This window comes from Pituophis catenifer, unplaced genomic scaffold, assembly GCF_029215685.1.
Source record: "Pituophis catenifer annectens isolate HBS135680 unplaced genomic scaffold, rPitCat1.0.hap2 SCAF_5, whole genome shotgun sequence".
Lineage (NCBI taxonomy): Eukaryota > Metazoa > Chordata > Lepidosauria > Squamata > Colubridae > Pituophis > Pituophis catenifer.
This window is the reverse complement of record NW_027256885.1, coordinates 83,134,560-83,152,153: the sequence shown is the minus strand read 5'-3', so window position 1 is coordinate 83,152,153 and position 17,594 is coordinate 83,134,560. Positions and strand designations below refer to the sequence as shown.

The 17,594-nt window shown below is 42.3% G+C and overlaps 1 protein-coding gene across 1 annotated transcript in view; it reads left to right on the top strand.

The window, feature by feature from the left end:
- STT3B (STT3 oligosaccharyltransferase complex catalytic subunit B) overlaps nucleotides 1-17,594 on the top strand; it is a 521,911-nt gene that overhangs the window by 472,290 nt on the left and 32,027 nt on the right. The window contains exons 7-11 of the mRNA XM_070944376.1: nucleotides 64-112; nucleotides 921-1,075; nucleotides 10,169-10,380; nucleotides 10,758-10,945; nucleotides 11,334-11,505. Coding sequence (XP_070800477.1) covers nucleotides 64-112; nucleotides 921-1,075; nucleotides 10,169-10,380; nucleotides 10,758-10,945; nucleotides 11,334-11,505 — 776 coding nt within the window. The remainder of the gene's footprint in view (nucleotides 1-63; nucleotides 113-920; nucleotides 1,076-10,168; nucleotides 10,381-10,757; nucleotides 10,946-11,333; nucleotides 11,506-17,594) is intronic.

The window sequence follows — 17,594 nt, the reverse complement described above, 5'->3', positions numbered from 1 at the left end:
TTTGAGAGTAATAGGTATATATGGTTGGTGGCTATGTTAAATAGCTATCATGTGTATTTTCAGGTTACATTGCACCATGGAGTGGCAGATTCTATTCATTGTGGGATACTGGGTAAGCATGAATATAAAATAAAATTACACACCCTTAGACCTGTCAGTGGAAAACAGCTAGACCACCTTCTACGGCTCCATCACTCTCCCAGCAAGAACAAAATCTTTTGAGCATAAACAAGAGCTTTTTACTGTCCACACTGAAACAAACTTTAAAACCTCCATTAGTGTCAGTTTTTTTTTCTTATTGCAGTAAAAGAGCCTTTACTTTTTTTTTTTTAAAGAGGCTGTTTAGTTTGATTTCTTATATTCCATCTTTGGATTCATCTTCTATAATTTATTCATAATTAATATTGAATTTATATTTAATATTGTGTAATATGCCCTTTTTATAATTCATTGTATTAATATATACATGTTAAAGGGGAAGGTAACGTTACTTCACTGAATAGAATATGAATTTAATGTGTTAAACAACTTGTATAACAATAAATAGTATAGTTTATGAGATGAATATGCAAAAGAACACTTTGATATTTATGTCATGCCATTTTTTCTCATTCTTTGAATAAATGGATGCATTTGATAACATCATTCACTTTTTGACAAGGAGGCCAACGGTATTTTTGTAATGAGAACCACTTTTTCCCAGTTTCTAAAATTTAACTGAAGCAATGTAAGGGACACACTCAGATGCAAACCCCGCCCCCCAAGCTTAAACTAGCCTTGAAAACAGAAGGATATGACTGGTGTTTAAAGACATGATGTATATAAACCAAAAAAAAATTAGTAATTCTCAACTGTACTGTTTTTTATTATTAGAGTTTCATCACACTAAAATAATTTGAACTGAATTTCTTTTACACAAGGTATGCAAAAGTTCACATCCCGATAATTGCCTCAGTGTCTGAGCATCAGCCTACAACTTGGGTTTCCTTCTTTTTTGATCTACATATTCTCGTCTGTACTTTCCCAGCAGGCCTGTGGTTCTGCATCAAAAATATCAATGATGAAAGAGTCTTTGGTAAGAAGAACTAACTTTTCAAAATTCAACTAAACTGAATTGCTAGCATTCTTTTTTTTTTACAATATATTTTTATTAGTTTATCAAAATAAAAAATGCAAAGAGAAATTTTAAAAAGTAATAGAAAACTGGGGGGGAGGGAGCCATTTCTAGCCATTTCTATAGCAACAAACCTATCTAATCAGCAAAAACAAAATCAAAGTTTCATTTTTTTTCTATTGCAAGCACAAAATTTGGAAGCAATTTCCAAATAGAAACCAAATTAAATATATTCTCTTCTTTGGATAAACGAGTCAATTTAACCATCTCTGTGTCAACTTGCGAAGCATTCCTGACCTGCTGTCGAGTTGCCATAGGCAGGGGGATGAGGAATCGAACATTGCAGCTCCATTGAGGAACTTGCACTTCAGTCAAAACAAAGCACATTCCAGCTGGCCACGTCAAGGTCATATCCATGCAGACCCACAGTGGCTGGAGGGAGTGACTTCTACAACCCGCAAAATTGCTTCGTTGGAGAATGTGACTGATGACACACCTTGGGGGGAGGGGGAAACAGGGTCAGAGCTGGGGTGCTAATTAAGTGAGGTCAGAGTTGGCTTCACTTGGTCCGTGCCGACATGAAGAGCCTAATAAATAACTTTTTTTCTTTTGAAGCTTGGCTTGAGGCTCATGGTTTAATTAGGGCATCGGTTGGAACCCTGACACACACATGTAAATGTACATATAGGTTACATTGTAACATACTGAACATTATATTCCATTATGTTCAGCAAAGCTTAATTCTAAGAAACAGAATCTGAGATAGGAAGGTGCCAAGATTACAGTGGGATTTTTATAGGATTCAATTCAAACTTAAATATAATATAACTGGATTTCTTTTGAAGCTTGGCTTGAGGCTCATGATTTAATTAGGGCATTGGTCGGAACCCTGACACTCTGCTTCTCCTTGGTGTGGGGAATAGTATATATTTCTATTTACTCATTAATCTTTATAAACTGTCATAATTTATATTAAAAGAATTCCCTGTCATGGTTCCAAACCAAGCCAGCAAAAGAAGAGGCTACACTGTGAGCAGAACAGGTCTCTTTACTGGAGTCTCAGCTTGGCATGTGATGAACAATACAAGTAAAAGGGTTTCTAGCCAGCATTACTGGCTTCTGCTAGCCAGCTGGCTATACAGACTCAGCACGCCCCACCCTCCTGTTCCTGGTTGCCCCCTGGCTGGCTCCAGCAAGTACTCTTCAGGCCTGGATGGCTTCTGAACCGACGGCAGCTGGCTTGCCTTCCTGGCTCCTCTCCCAGTGTACGTCCCATCACCCGACACCCATCTATGCCCCCCATGTTCCCCCTCCCCCTGCACGTGTGTGGCAACTCTGAAATGGCGCATTGTGGCAACTTTGAACACCGCGCTGTCTTGGACATTGACATTCCCTATAATATTTCAGATTTTTTAACCTTAAAGGGAGAAAAACTTTTTCTAGTTTTTGATATTTTACAAACTTTAAAAATTACTCAAATATTATATACAAAGGGAGGGGGAAAAAACCTTTATTTTAAGCACAAACAGAGGTGGGCTGCTACCGGTTCGCACCGGTTCTCCCAAACCTGATGTTAATTTTCTGAGCAGTTCGGAGAACCGGTTGTTGGAAGAAATCTTTTCCCACTTTACAGGGCTAATCCTGCAAGGGAGTCAGGAAGGAAACATTCTGGTATGCCTGTATTTCTAGCCTAATCTTTATCTTAATTGCCCTGCTGCTTTTAAGTGTTTTCAGAAACTGCCTCTGGATTAAGCTTGTTACATTGTAAACCTTATGCCCAGACTTTCTGTCTGTAGACTGAGCTTCTCCGGAGTCTGTGCCACCCCACCCCACCCTGAGTTTTTTGTGGTACTTTTATTCCTGGGGCTTGACTTTCTTAAAGATTGTTAAAGGGTTGTTTAAAGATTTTTGGAGTATACTTCCAACATGGCTGGAACAGCTATTTACAGAAGGGTTGGCATAGCCATAGAAGAAATGGCTGAGAGGCAGGATGCAGGCTTGGCATTCTGTCTGATTTTTTTATTGCCTTTCTGGGGGCATGTGATCTTTCCTTAAATCTGGATGATTACCTAAGAATATCTTGTGAGGTGAGTGAGACCAGTTGGTATCTTTAAGTGGTGCAAATGGATCTAATGATTGCTTCTCCTGGGTGGGAAACTGTGCTTTGTCAGTTCACTGAGCACAGGAGTCTCTTGTCTATGGGGATTCTTCAGTCATCCAGGTCATGGTTGTCCCAAAGGTGCTTTTTTCAAGAGGCAACTGGACTTTCATGGTTTCCAGAAAGTCCAGTTGCCTCTTGAAAAAGCACCTTTGGGACAGGAGTCTCTTGCATTGCTTCAGAGTGGGCAAGGCACATGATTGCTCACTGATAATAAGTGGATCCTCCTTCCAATTTGTTTTAGTTTTCTCTCATGATAATATGGCATAGTAACATGGCACCAATTGTAGAAAGTTAGCACCCACCCCTCTCCTAGAAGAATGAAAAATTTTGAGAAATATTAAAAAGGAAGAATATATTTCCCTGAATGAGAAATGGAGAAACATGTTTTCTTGGAGGGAGAAAGCAGCCCCCACCTTCCTTAATAGCCCACAGAAGATGTCAGCACTTAAGAGATAAAGAGATAGCTATATTCATAGGCGAAAATTCCCTGCAGCAAGGTTTGAACAAAGGCAGAATGGGATTAGCCCTCACTCAAAATGTTAATTTGTTAATTTGTCTAGTTAGCTCCGTATTTTGTAGCCCAAATATGCCCACCCACTTTCTGGAGAGCTTAAATTACCTTTCTGCTAAAGGGTTTCACTTTATGAGCAAGACTAACTTGGCTGCTGATAATTATCCTTGTATTTTAACTATTTTAATTCCTCAATGTGCTCTGACAACCTGCCTGATTTGTAACTCCGGGTTGCAGGTATTGCTGAGGAAAAGGAAGGTATTCGGACAGAATGGTTTAGGTTTTCATGACGGCTGTGACTCATTGATCTTCAGTGTGTATTTCCCCATTTCTAATCTAATGACTGGTATTTAGGGCAGCTTTTTGCAAGCAAAGAAGTTTTTTGTATTTTTGTACAGGTAATCCTTGATTTACAACAGTTCATTTAGTGATGACCATTCAGTCATTTAGTGACCATTCGAAGTTACAAGGGCACTGAAAAAAGTGACGTATGACTGTTTTCCACACTTATGACAGTTGCAGCATCCCCACGGTCATGAGAGGGCCGGCGAGGTGAAGCACCCCTTGACGTAAGTGACATCGACTTGGCCACGCCCACCCAGCCAGTCATTAGGGCAGAGAACTGGTTGTTAAAAAATTTGCAGCCCACCACTGAACAGAAAACTACATTAAAGCTTTCATTCAATTATATATATATCAAACCAATAAAAATCCAATTAACTCCAATTAGGTCATTGGATTTAAATCTCTCCCTCAAGCTTGTCCTCATGGAGTAAAATCTTTTTCTTCTCTTATTTTCAAATTTGATGAATAATATTTTACAAATTTTGGGGATTATTCAGTGTTACATAGAAGGACAGAAAACATACATTTACAAACTCATTATATAAATATAAAACTACCTTAGAGCTTTCTTTCAATACATATATCAAACTTATAAAAATCCATCCTAACTAATTAAGTCATTAAATTTAAGTCACTCCCTCCAGCTTATCTTAATAAAGTCTTCTCAGGAATGTCTATCAAGTCTCTTCAAGAAATTCTCAGCCTTGTTAATATCCATGAAAAAAAGTCCCAAAGTTGTTCTGTTAAAAGTTATAGATTAACTTGGAACACTTCCTCGTAGAATAAAATCTTCTTGTCTGCGTTGTCTATCATATCTTTTTTTTCTCACAGGATTTTCAACCTTGTTAGTATCCATGATGAAAAAATCCCAAACTTGACGTCTTAAAAATTGTGAATTTACTTGGCACTCTTGTTTCAACTACACTGGGAGGGTTATATTCAAACCTTCATCATAATAAAAGCTGATTTATAAAAATCAGATTTATATTTCAAGGTTACAGTTAAGTTATTTGCATTGTCCTGTATTTGTGGAGTTGTCACAATGGGTTGATAATTTTCTACACCTAATTGTGTCTCTTGTACTTTTTTAATATCATCTGTATGATTTGTATCTTTAATCCTTAGCCAATTTATGGTATAAATGATTTTCTGTATGGAACTTTCAAAGATTTCCCTGATGATCCACTCAAGCTCAGGATTAAGCATCTTTGTAGCTCCCTCTAGTGGTCAAAAATGTTTATTTTTTTATTTTTTTCCTTTTTCTGGCCAGAGTTCATGAAAATCAGAAAATTTCAACCACCCACAACAAAGCAGTCCAGGTCTACAGATTATTTTTAAAATAGTAAGATAAAACCACAACTTTTATCCTTATGTTTGTCCATCAAATTTAAAAAGAAAAAATATTCCACACTTCCTTATTTTAGCTGCCTCCAGCAATCCTCTTCCTCACTGGTGTCAAACTTGCCACATCATGTTGCCGTCACGTGACATATCACAACTTTTTTCCCTTTGTGGAGCTGGGGTGGCTGTGGCCTGCATATGAAACATCTGGCCCACGGGCTGCCAGTTTGACACCCCTGCTCTTCCTGGTCATTTAACAATAAAGAAATCTCAAAAATGATGCAGAGCTTCAAAAAGGAGTAACAGGCCGTGACTAAAGACAGCCTCTTTTAGCTAATAAAGATACTAGTCTCATAAATTGGTTAAGAAATGAAAGGCATGACCTATTGTCCGTTTGAAACATAAATTCCAAAGCAGCTGGTTTATCCAACAATTAAGTGATTGCAACCCCGCCCCCCATCTTTGGCTCACCAGCTGCTTCAAAGCACAGCTTCTGAAACTACTTGCAGACCATTGCTGTTTTCGGGGGATCTTGAGGGATGATTGTAGGACTCTCCCTAACCCAGGAGAGTAAGATTAAACAAAAGGAAAGCATCTGTTGTTGACTTGGAAAAGCGACAGTCCAGACAGAAGAGATTCTCTGGGTGTGTCAGGTGTCGGCCATATCACCGTAAGCAGAATTGCTAGCATTTTGTTTATTTGAACATATTTCTCAGGAATTAAAAATGATGCTTAATATAAATTCTTTTTATTTAGGTTCATTAACTTCATTTAAGATAAATTTCATTTTATACTATTATTTTGATGCTAGACAACCCACGTCCTGTTGGGTCATTTGTCGTTCCATGTATAATATAGGCTTGTGCTGATTCCCCTCTCACAACCCTCAGGAGAGCCCCAGTGAAGCTGCCACCACCACCACCTCCATTACTGACCCACACAACTGCTTGTCACTTTGCTTGGAGCAGGGGGAACCAAGGGAGCTGCGGACCATAAGGAAAACTACACCACCATCTCCAAGTTCCCCCTCTGTCCAGGGAGGTAGAGGGCTCACCCTTCCACTACTGGTGCCCCACAGCCAGTCCAACCTTGCTAGTAGGTATCCAAGTCACTCTTCCTTCCTTCCTCCCTCTTTCCACATATAATGTAGACTTGCACCATTTTCCCTCTCCTCATGACCCTTAGGAGAACCCCAGTAAAGCCGCCTCCTCTTCTACCCACTGGACTGACCTGCAGAATTGCCTGCCACTTTGTTGTGGGGAGAGGGAATAAAGGGAGCCATGGACCATGAGGAAAACTGCACCCCTGCTCCTCATTCCAGCATGACCCCCAAGGGCCCCCTCGCTCCAGGGAAGAAGAGGGCTCACCTGTCACCCATCAATGACCTCCCCCAGCCATCCCTACCTTGTCAACAGACATCCGGGTTGCTCCCTTGTTCTTCCCTCACCAGACATCACAGTTAAGAGATTTCAAATTTTGGCCTCTGTTCCAAAGCAGCCAATTGCCACTCACCCAAAAGGCCTTGCTGCCAGACAATTGGGTGCAGTGGCCAAAGGGAGGTGGGAAAGAGGGTGGGGATATGCCCTCTCATCTTCCCTTGTGCCACACAATTTACGAGTTTCTAGGAAGAGTAGTTAGAAGGCATGGTGGCACTGAAGTGGCCACAATTTTGCTAAATTTCAATCCCACAGGAGTGATGGGTCCTGGATTTTGGACACATTCTGTAAGCCCATTGGAGGAATGTTGATTCAAAAATGGGTCTACAATGCACCATTTTGCCTAGTTGAAGGTTACAAAGTATCAGACAGACACAAGAGTTTTAGTAGTATATAGATATTAATATGGTATTTATAAACATAAGTTACAACTGTTTCACCAAAGGCTGACATAATCTTTCTGTATGCATATTTGGTTACATATTGTCAGCCCTGCCTCAGCTTGCACTTTTAAGTAAAAATGATCCTTGGCTCCATTTGTTGCAAAAGGTACAGTTTTATTAGACGTCAAGTGAACTGCAGTAAAGGTAACTCTGGTAACTGCCTGGTCTAGTCCCTGGAGTTTTCTTTGAAAGATATTCAGAATTGGTTTGTGCTTGCCTTCTTCCAAGGGCTGAGAGATAGAGTGGCTGGCTCAAGGTCACTCAGCTGGCTTAGTGCCTAAGGCAGAACTAGAACTCACAGACTCCTGTTTTCAAGCCTAGTGATTAAACACAACACTAAACTGGCTTGCAGACTCTTATTGGGGATGCTTTAATTTAAATTCCTGGACTATTCCTCTTCTAGTTTTATGATTCTATAAAATAATAAGCACTTATTTTAGGCCACCAGTGCAGGTTAGTGATCCTTTTTGAACTGATGTTTCCAGAGGTGAAATTTGATTTTAAATGACTTTTCCATCAAAGTTATTATAGATATAAACAAATTTAATAAATAGATAAATAAATGTAGATAATTATGTGCTCTAGCCATTGCTTTAGTTAGTGGTTAGTTAAATAATATCATCATAGGCCTGCATTATTTTCCCTTAGAATATTTTTACATATGGTGATTAAACCAATGCAAACTAACATCCTGGATCCAGACTCAGTCATTAATTGAGACCAACTAAATATAATGTTATCTTACTGTTCTAAGGTTTAATGTGGAAGGTTGATTTCCAACAGTAAATACCTGTTAGAATAGTGTTTCTGAGAATTTGTTTTTTGTACCTATAGGGTAGACCAGATTTCATAACTACACAAAACCTCATTAAATTAAAACTTGGTCAGTTGAAGTGGTAAGATGACATGTCTTTCAGTAAAATAAGTTTAATATAAGTTTGATTAACTGAATGCATATGTTTAGATGGAATTAGATTGAGAAAGACCTCTCTATCCTTTAGTTCTGTGCAGTAGACTTTTAAGCTCTCCCAGTTTACCACAGTCTAGCATGCTAAATGGAGTTACTGTTGATGGGAAAGGAAACTCCCACGAGTAGAGCTTTGCTCACAAGAGATGCCCAGTTGGGGGGATGCTGCCTTGTCTCCCACATTATAATGTTTACCAGGATACCCAAAATACCAAAATGGTATTTTGAATGGCTAAAAAGGCTACCCAGTAAGACAACTGCAGGAAAGTTTCATTCTGTGCCATAGATGCATATGCCAAAATCAGGGGTGAAATGTAAAATTTGTTACTACTGGTTCTGTGGGCGTGGCTTGGTGGGGGGGTAATGTGACTGGGTGGGCGTGGCCAACTTTTTTTAAAAAAACTTTTCAAAGCATTTTTTCTGCAAATGCAAAAAAATGCTTTGAAAAGGCTCTGCCGATCAGGCAACACAACTGGGATCGCCAGAGCCTTTTCAAAGCATTTTTTTAACCACCTCTTCCCCGGAAGAGGTTGCAGAAAAAAATGCTTTGAAAAGCCTCTGATGATCCCAGCTGAGCCGCACGATCATCAGAGGCTTTTTTTTTTACTTTTAAAAGCATTTTTTCGGTGGAAGAAGTTTTAGAAAAAATGCTTTTAAAAGTAAAAAAAAACAACCCTCTGATGATTGTACGGCTCAGCTGGGCATGGTGGGGGGGAGGGGCAGGGATTTTTGCTACTGGTTCTCCGAACCACCCGTCGCCATCGCTACCGGATCAGGCGATCTGGTCCGAACCGGGAGCATTTCACCCCTGGCCAAAATGTATTCCTTAATAAAATTAGATTCTGTTTCTCTGGCTTGTACATGACTTGTTTTATAGAGCTCCATTTCACATGCTTTAAAGCTGCTTCATATTTTTCTTCATGTGTTTACTGAAAAATAAAGACTTCTCTTCCTATTTACTGTGCTACTTTTTCAGCTGCTTCAGCAGCATCTAAAGAAATTTCTGAAGTGTTTATTAGAGATCAAAATAAGATTTCCCTGATTTTCATGTTTATGCTCTTTCTTTATGTTCTGCATTTTTGTATTTCATTGCATTTGCCTAGGAGCTTATGATGCTCAAAATAATATTCTGCAAATACTAAAATTATTATAGCAGGTATCTTCTACTGGCAGGCACTCCCTGTATTGTTTTTGCTGGGCAAGAAGCAATTTTTGCAAATTGCTAAATGTACTTGGTATGTTAAACTGGATATCTAGGCCAAAGTAACCCAGATGCAGGCCTCAATTATGTTTTTTATTTATTCATATTTTATTTATTTACATTTATGTAGTGTTGGATTTAACAAAAATGATCCCTACTGATTTGCAACATAGAAACATAAGAATAGACTAAAAATATCAAAGCTGATACAATGACAAAAGCTGACCACTTGTGTGAAATCTCCAGCTAGACTGGAGGGAGGGGTCAAGAGGCACTGCAGTAAGCAGCACAGGCTGGACCTCCCCCAGAATCATTAAAACATCATCTTGCTGTTCCCAAGGGAATGCAGTCAGTCTGGTGGGATTTTTGTAACACAGTTGACTAGCAATAAACTACTGTTGAGACTTCACAAATGGTTCTAGTTGCTTTCACCTAACACAGAACAATAGCTATTTACTAGTAATATGGCTTACTAAAAAAAAAAAGCCCTTTCACTGAATTTTAAGGTTATGGTATAATTCAAATGATGATACAGTTTTATTCATATGAACTTTTGGGAAACAAACATACAAGCTTTAATTCAAGCTTATAAAGCATTTGGAAAATTGCATCTGTGATGAACCTAATATTAAAAATGGTTTCTTTGCAGTGGCTTTGTATGCAATCAGTGCTGTTTATTTTGCTGGAGTGATGGTTCGCCTCATGTTAACTTTGACTCCAGTGGTCTGTATGCTGTCAGCTATTGCTTTCTCCAATGTTTTTGAACACTATTTGGGTGATGATATGAAGAGAGAAAATCCTCTAATAGAAGACAGCAGTGATGAAGATGATAAAAGAAATCCAGGAAATCTTTATGATAAGGTGAGCCTTGAAGGGTTTGATTATAACTGTTTAAATTAAATACTGTATAACCATTTAATATATGTAAAAATCATAGTGGAAATAGTAATGCTGTTTGTGATCTCTACATACTTAGCAAACTGTTCATTTTTTTCTTCTTTCATTATGATTATACCATTTTAGTGTCCAAAAACATGGTTGGATATATTAAATGAGGGCAGATTTAGATTACTATCCATTCATACATTCCAGTTTGAAAAACCATTTTCACCTGCAACATTTCCTTAATGTCCTTTTTAAAATAAGAAATGGTGGAACATTTATGAGTGAAAACAGGATTTTTAAACTCTAAAGTTTGACATTAAACGGGAAAGATTTCATTTGTTTTCTTTGCTCAGGCAGGTAAAGTGAGGAAACATATATCTGAGCAGGGAAAAACTGAAGATGGTCTTGGGCCCAATATAAAGAGTATTGTCACAATGTTGATGCTAATGCTGTTGATGATGTTCGCTGTTCACTGTACATGGGTAACCAGCAATGCCTATTCTAGTCCAAGTGTTGTCCTGGCCTCTTACAATCATGATGGGTAAGAATCACTATTTTTATGTATCCTTTGCTTATGATCAGGGGTGAAATGCTCCCGGTTCGGACCGGATCAGGCTATCCGGTAGCGATTGTGGCAGGTGGTTTGGAGAACCGGTAGCGATGGCAGCGCGAGGCTCCACCCACCCGCCCGGATGTCGTTACTTCCTGGTTTTAACCAGGAAGTAATGTTTTTTACCCTCTGTGCATGCACAGAGGGTCTGTGCGTGCATGTGACACGCGTGCATGCGAGCAAAGCAAGCACTTCCAGACCAGTAAGGAAGGTAAGTAGATTTCACCCCTGCTTATGATACATTGTAATTACTCAAAGCACTGCTAATATGTTAGAGATGAATACTTTTACATGGTTTTAACTCTTATTTCTCTGACAGTACTCGGAACATTTTGGATGACTTTAGAGAAGCATACTATTGGCTAAGACAAAATACAGATGAACATGCCAGAGTAATGTCTTGGTGGGATTATGGCTATCAAATAGCTGGAATGGCAAATCGAACGACTCTAGTTGACAATAACACTTGGAATAACAGCCACATTGCTCTGGTAAGTAGTGATAATTATCTTTATTGATCATAGTGTCAACTCGCAAAGCATTCCTGACCTGCTCTCGAGTTGCCATAGGCAGGGGGATGGGGAACCGAGCCTCACAGCTGCATCAAGAAACTTGTACGTAAGTCAAAACAAAGTACATTCCAGCCGACGATTGTCAAGGCCGTCGCCAAGGATACCCACAGTGGCCGAAGGGAGTGACTTCTACAGCCCGCGAAATTGCTTTGTTGGGGAATGTGACTGATGACACACCTTGGGGGGAGGGGGGGAAACAGGGTCAGAGCCACGGCGCGAACTAAGTGAGGTCAGAGTTGGCTTCACTTGGTTTGTGCCGACATGGCGCTCCTAATAAATAACTTTTTTTCTTTTGAAGCTTGGCTTGAGGCTCATGATTTAATTAGGGCATCGGTCGGAACCCTGACACACACATGTAAATGTACATATAGGTTACATTGTAACATACTGAACATTATATTCCATTATGTTCATCAAAGCTTAATTCTAAGAAACAGAATCTGAGATAGGAAGGTGTCAAGATTACAGTGGGATTTTTATAGGATTCAATTCGAACTTAAATATAATTTTCAAACTTTATGAAGAAATGGAAGGGTACATAATAAAAATAGAATGTCAGAGCATGTTGGCCGCTTATCATCTTTTGTTGTGTTCAGTATTTCTTCTTTTCCAAAGCTGACTTTATATTTCAGTAATTTGTGGAAACACTTATACAGTATATAGAGACTGATTACAGTATCTATACCTTATTTATCAAAGATTGGGATTTTTAAAAATGTTAGTGCTATTTTAAACTGCATGTTTTCATGCATGTGAACATCACAATGCACTCCAAATGAGGCTGGCATATAAGAACTGGTTCATTTATCATAACAGCGATGTATTTTACCATTCCTTTTTCCTCACAAATGTGAGTTTATTTTTATCCCAATCAAATAATAAGTTGCAATATAAAAATTTAATTGTAGAGTAGGAGATGAGGAAAATTCATGATTGTGAGGCTTACTTAATGACATCGATCCCTGCAGTCTCAGTTGCCACCAACTGAATCCCATGGTTGTTAGGCAAGGCAACTTCTTGCTGGCTTCCTGCAACCAAAGTCAGAGGGGAAGCTGGCAGGAAGTTGCAAGTCCCAGGCCAGCAGGCAGGTTAGTAGCTGCTGCCAGGTAGGGGAGAGAACAAAGGGGTGCAGGGGAGGTACAGCAAGGGTGTATGTGAGAGGTGCAGTGATGGACAGGGAGGGTACAAGGGGGTTCCCGAGAGCCATGGGTTAGGGAGGGTGTGTAAGAGGTGAGGGTTGAGAAGGGTGGAAGGAGGAAGGTGTGTGGGGGTGTGGTGTGGGTCAGGAAGGTTGTAGAAGAGTCCAGCATGAGTTGGGGAGGGTGCACAGGGGTGTGGTGCAGGTTGGGGAAGATATGCAGGGGTGTAAGTGAACAATAGAAATAATTCCATATTCTAAAGTATTCTGATTCTTCCCTATCTTTAATCAACAAAGTTAATTGGTTCATTTCTGCACAATCTAAAATCTTTTTTATTACTTCATCTTCCAAAGGTATTTTCTCTAATTTCCAATTTTGAGCATAAACAATTCTTGCAGCTGTTATTACATGTATAATCAAATAAATATATTACTTTTTGATTTTGTCAGGTAGGATACCCAATAGGAACACCTCTGGTTTGAATTCAATATGTAATTGTGTCATTTCTTCCAGCCAGGTTTTAATTTTATTCCAATAGTTTTTTGCTTCAGGGCATGTCCACCACATATGATAATAGGATCCTGGTAGTTGGTGACATTTCCAACATTTCGCTGATTTATCTTTAAACATTTTTGCTAACTTCTCCGGTGGCATATGCCATCTATAAAACATTTTATATTGGTTTTCCTTATATGCGGTGGTCTTGAGAATGTTATCTGGGATGAGTTCGATCCTATGACTCCTGAGGACATGGACAGGATTCTGGGGAGGTTAAACACAACCACATGTTTACTGGACCCGTGTCCCTCCTGGCTGGTACTGGCTACCCAGGAGGTTACGCGAGGCTGGCTCCAGAGGATTATAAATGCTTCTTTGAGGGAGGGTTTCCTGCCACCTGCTTTGAAAGAGGCGGTGGTGAGGCCCCTCCTTAAGAAGCCTTCTCTGGATCCGGCTGTTATGGCTAACTACCGTCCTGTCTCCAACCTTCGCTTTATTGTGAAGGTTGTTGAGAGTGTGGTTGCGCAACAGCTCCCGCAGTACCTGGATGAAACCGTCTATCTAGACCCGTGCCAGTCCAGCTTCAGGCCTGGGTACAGCACGGAAACGGCATTGGTCGCGTTGGTTGATGATCTCTGGAGGGCTCAGGACAGGGGTTGTTCCTCTGTTCTGGTCCTATTAGATCTCTCAGCGGCTTTTGATACCATCAACCATGGTATCATGCTGCACCGGCTGGAGGGATTGGGTGTGGGAGGCACCGTGTTGCGGTGGTTCTCCTCCTATCTCTCCGACCGGTCGCAGTCTGTGTTGGCAGGGGGGCAGAGGTCGACCTCGAGGCACCTTGTTTGTGGGGTGCCACAAGGGTCGGTCCTCTGGCCACTCCTGTTCAACATTTATGTGAAGCCTCTGGGTGAGATCATCTGTGGATTTGGGGTGCGATGCCATCTGTACGCTGATGACACTCAGCTGTACATCTCCACCCCTTAACCACCCCAACGATGCCCTTGAAGTGATGTCCCAGTGTCTGGAGGCCGTGCGGGTCTGGATGGGGAGGAACAGGCTTCGACTCAACCCTTCCAAGACCGAGTGGCTGTGGATGCCGGCATCCCGATATAGCCAGCTGGAGCCATCGCTGGCTATTGGGGGCGAGTCATTGACCCCCACAGAGGGGGCTCACAACTTGGGCGTCCTCCTGGACACACGGCTATCTTTAGAAGAGCATATGACGGCTGTGGCCAGGGGTTTTTTTTATCAGGTTCGCCTGATACGCCAGTTGCGTCCCTTTCTGAGTCGGGATTCCTTATGCACAGTCACTCATGCTCTCGTCACTTCTCGCCTGGACTACGCTAACGCTCTCTACATGGGGCTCCCCTTGAGGAGCACCCGGAGGCTCCAACTGGTCCAGAATGCAGCCATGCGGGTGATCACGGGAGCGATATGGCGCTCCCATATAACACCTCTCCTGCGCGAGCTGCACTGGCTCCTGGTGGTCTTCCGGGTGCGCTTCAAGGTGTTGGTTCTCACCTTTAAAGCGCTCCATGGCTTAGGGCCAGGGTATTTACGAGAACGCTTTCTGCTACCGATAACCTCCCACCGGCCAATACGCTCTCACAGAGAGGGCCTCCTCAGGGTGCCATTGGTCAAGCAATGTTGGCTGGCGGCCCCCAGGGGGAGAGCCTTCTCTGTGGGAGCACCCGCCCTCTGGAACGAGCTACCTCCTGGAATACGGCTGATTCCGGATCTCCGCACTTTCCGTAAGGCCCTGAAGACGTTTTTATTTCAGCAAGCCGGCTTGGCCTGAATAGGTTTTATGGGTTAGTTTTTAATTGTATTGCTAGGGGTTTTAAATTGGGGCGGCCGTTTAATTTAATTTACTTTTAATTATTTTAACTTTTATATTGTATGTCATTTTAATTCTCGGCTGTTCACCTCCCTGAGTCCCTTCGGGGAGAAGGGCGGTGTCAGGTTTCGTTGTGCAGCCAAAACTGGCACCTCCTTCCAAACCCCTCCCTTTCCGTTCTTCAACCCCAATGTCTCATTGGCCATCGTGCAGATCCATCTCTTCGTCCCAAGCACTTTCTATTCACAGGAATTCCCCCCTCCCTCCATCACCCAGGCAACGCTATCTACTAAAGAGCAGGAAACTAGGTAAAAGTTCATCTCAGCATTAAAGCAAAGCTTCTCCCTCTCTCATTCATGTCAGCGCTGGAAAAGATCATAATTTGGAACGCTGACATCCGGCCCCTCTCCCTTCACTTCTCCGACGTAACCTGCCCCATAGGAAAAAAAACACAACAAGATAAGTATCATTATCCCCTCCTTGGCTGCGAACCCCCCCCTCCCGGCTTGCCCGGGTAGTCTGCATGAAATTTTGCTATAAGGCGGTCAGCTTGGATGTTTGAGCTCTTCACCCAGGAAGCCTCTGACAACGGGTAGCCCTTCCATTTAATTAAGTACTGGAGGCGCCCCCTGTGCCATCTTGAGTCAAGAATTCGCTGCACTTCGTAGTGAGTTTGGCCCCCAACAACCAGGGGCCCAGGGGGTTCACGTGGCATCGGCCTTAAAGTAGACCCCACTACAGGTTTCAGAAGGCTACTGTGAAAAATGGGGTGAATCTTCCCCAAGAGCCGTGGCAACTGCAGTTGTACTATAACGGGGTTGATTATTTTTACTATAGGAAACGGTCCTATAAATTTCGGGCCTAATTTCTTGCTCGGGAGTCTAAGTCTCAAGTACTTGGTGGAGAGGTAGACTTTCTCTCCCAACTGAAATGGACTTTGGGGAGTTCGGTGCTTGTCTGCCTGTTTCTTATAAGATTGAGCCGCCTCGGCCAGCGCCCTCTTAACATTCTCCCAAGTTTCTCTCAACATTGCCATCCAGTCGGTCAAGCTGACTGAGGAAGGGGGCTCCCTCGGGTACTCTGGCATGGGAACAAAATCCATGCCACTCACTACTTTGAACGGGGTTAGCCCCGTGCTGCTGTGGACAGCATTATTATATGTGACCTCTGCAAAAGATAGGAGGACAAGCCGAGAGCCCAATTGGACTGCTGGTAGTCGACGTAGCATCTTAAATACTGTTCTATCATAGCGTTCAGTCTTTCTGCCCCCCCCCCCCATTGGTGCTCGGGTGAAATGCTGAGCTGAGCCCTTAGGATGACCCTATGGATCGTAGGAACTCCCTCCAGAACTTTGCTGTGAACTGGACCCCTCGGTCGGAGATGATTCTCCTGGGGACTCCATGCAGGCGGTAGATGTGTTTCAGGAACAGTTTGGATAACTGGCGGGCTGAGGGCAGTCCGCTGCAAGGAATGAAGTGTGCCTGTTTGGAGAATAAGTCTATTACAGTCCAGATCACTGTATTCCCACTACTCCTCGGTAGGTCTACTATGAAGTCCATCGCAATCTCCTCCCATGATCTTGTCGGTTCAGCTACTGGTTGCAACAGTCCAGGCGGGCACCCTGGTCTTGTCTTCATCGTGGCGCAAATGGTGCAGCTTTTTACATAACTGTCTACGTCCTTTCTCATGTGGGGCCACCAGAACTGCCTTCGTACTAGGTGCAGAGTCTTTAGGAACCCGAAGTGTCCCGCTGGTTTAACGTTGTGGCTCCTCTTGAGAATCAGGGTGCGTAAAGTCTGTGGGACATAGAGCTTTGTCCCCTTCCATGCTAGGTCATCTCTTTTTGTCAAGAGATGTTGATTGTCTCGCAACCAGGGGTCTGTCAGTGTTTCATTTTTTAATTTTGCAGTTAAGTCACTTCCAAGTTGGCCCTGCTGGTCACGTTGTTGCCATCTGGTGATCACTTGAGCCGCTGCTTGGGTGGAGGGGATGATGGCATTCACTACCTGCTCCCGTTCACTGTTGTATTGGGGCATCCGGGAGAGGGCGTCAGCCAGGAAATTCCTCCCTCCTGGGATGTGCTTAAGCTCGAAATTGAAACGATTGAAGTATTGAGCCCACCGGACTTGCCTGGGCGACAGTTTCCGTGGGGTTTTTAGGGCCTCCAGGTTTTTATGATCAGTCCAGACTTCAAACGGTTTCTGGCCTCCCTCTAGTAGGTGCCGCCAGGTCAACAATGCCCATCTTACTGCAAACGCTTCCTTCTCCCACGCCGCCCATCGCCTCTCCGTATCGGTGAGTTTGCGGGAGGTGTAGGCGCAGGGTTGTAGATCACCTTGACTGTTCTTTTGGAGTAACACAGCTCCTACTGCCACATCACTTGCGTCTGCTTGGATGACGAAAGGCTGTTCAGGATCAGGGTGTTTTAAGACAGGTTCTTTCGCAAACATTCCTTTTAGCATCTCAAATGCCTGTTGGCAGGTCAGATCCCACTGTAGGGGTTGTCCCGGGCGGGGTTTCGTCATTGGGCT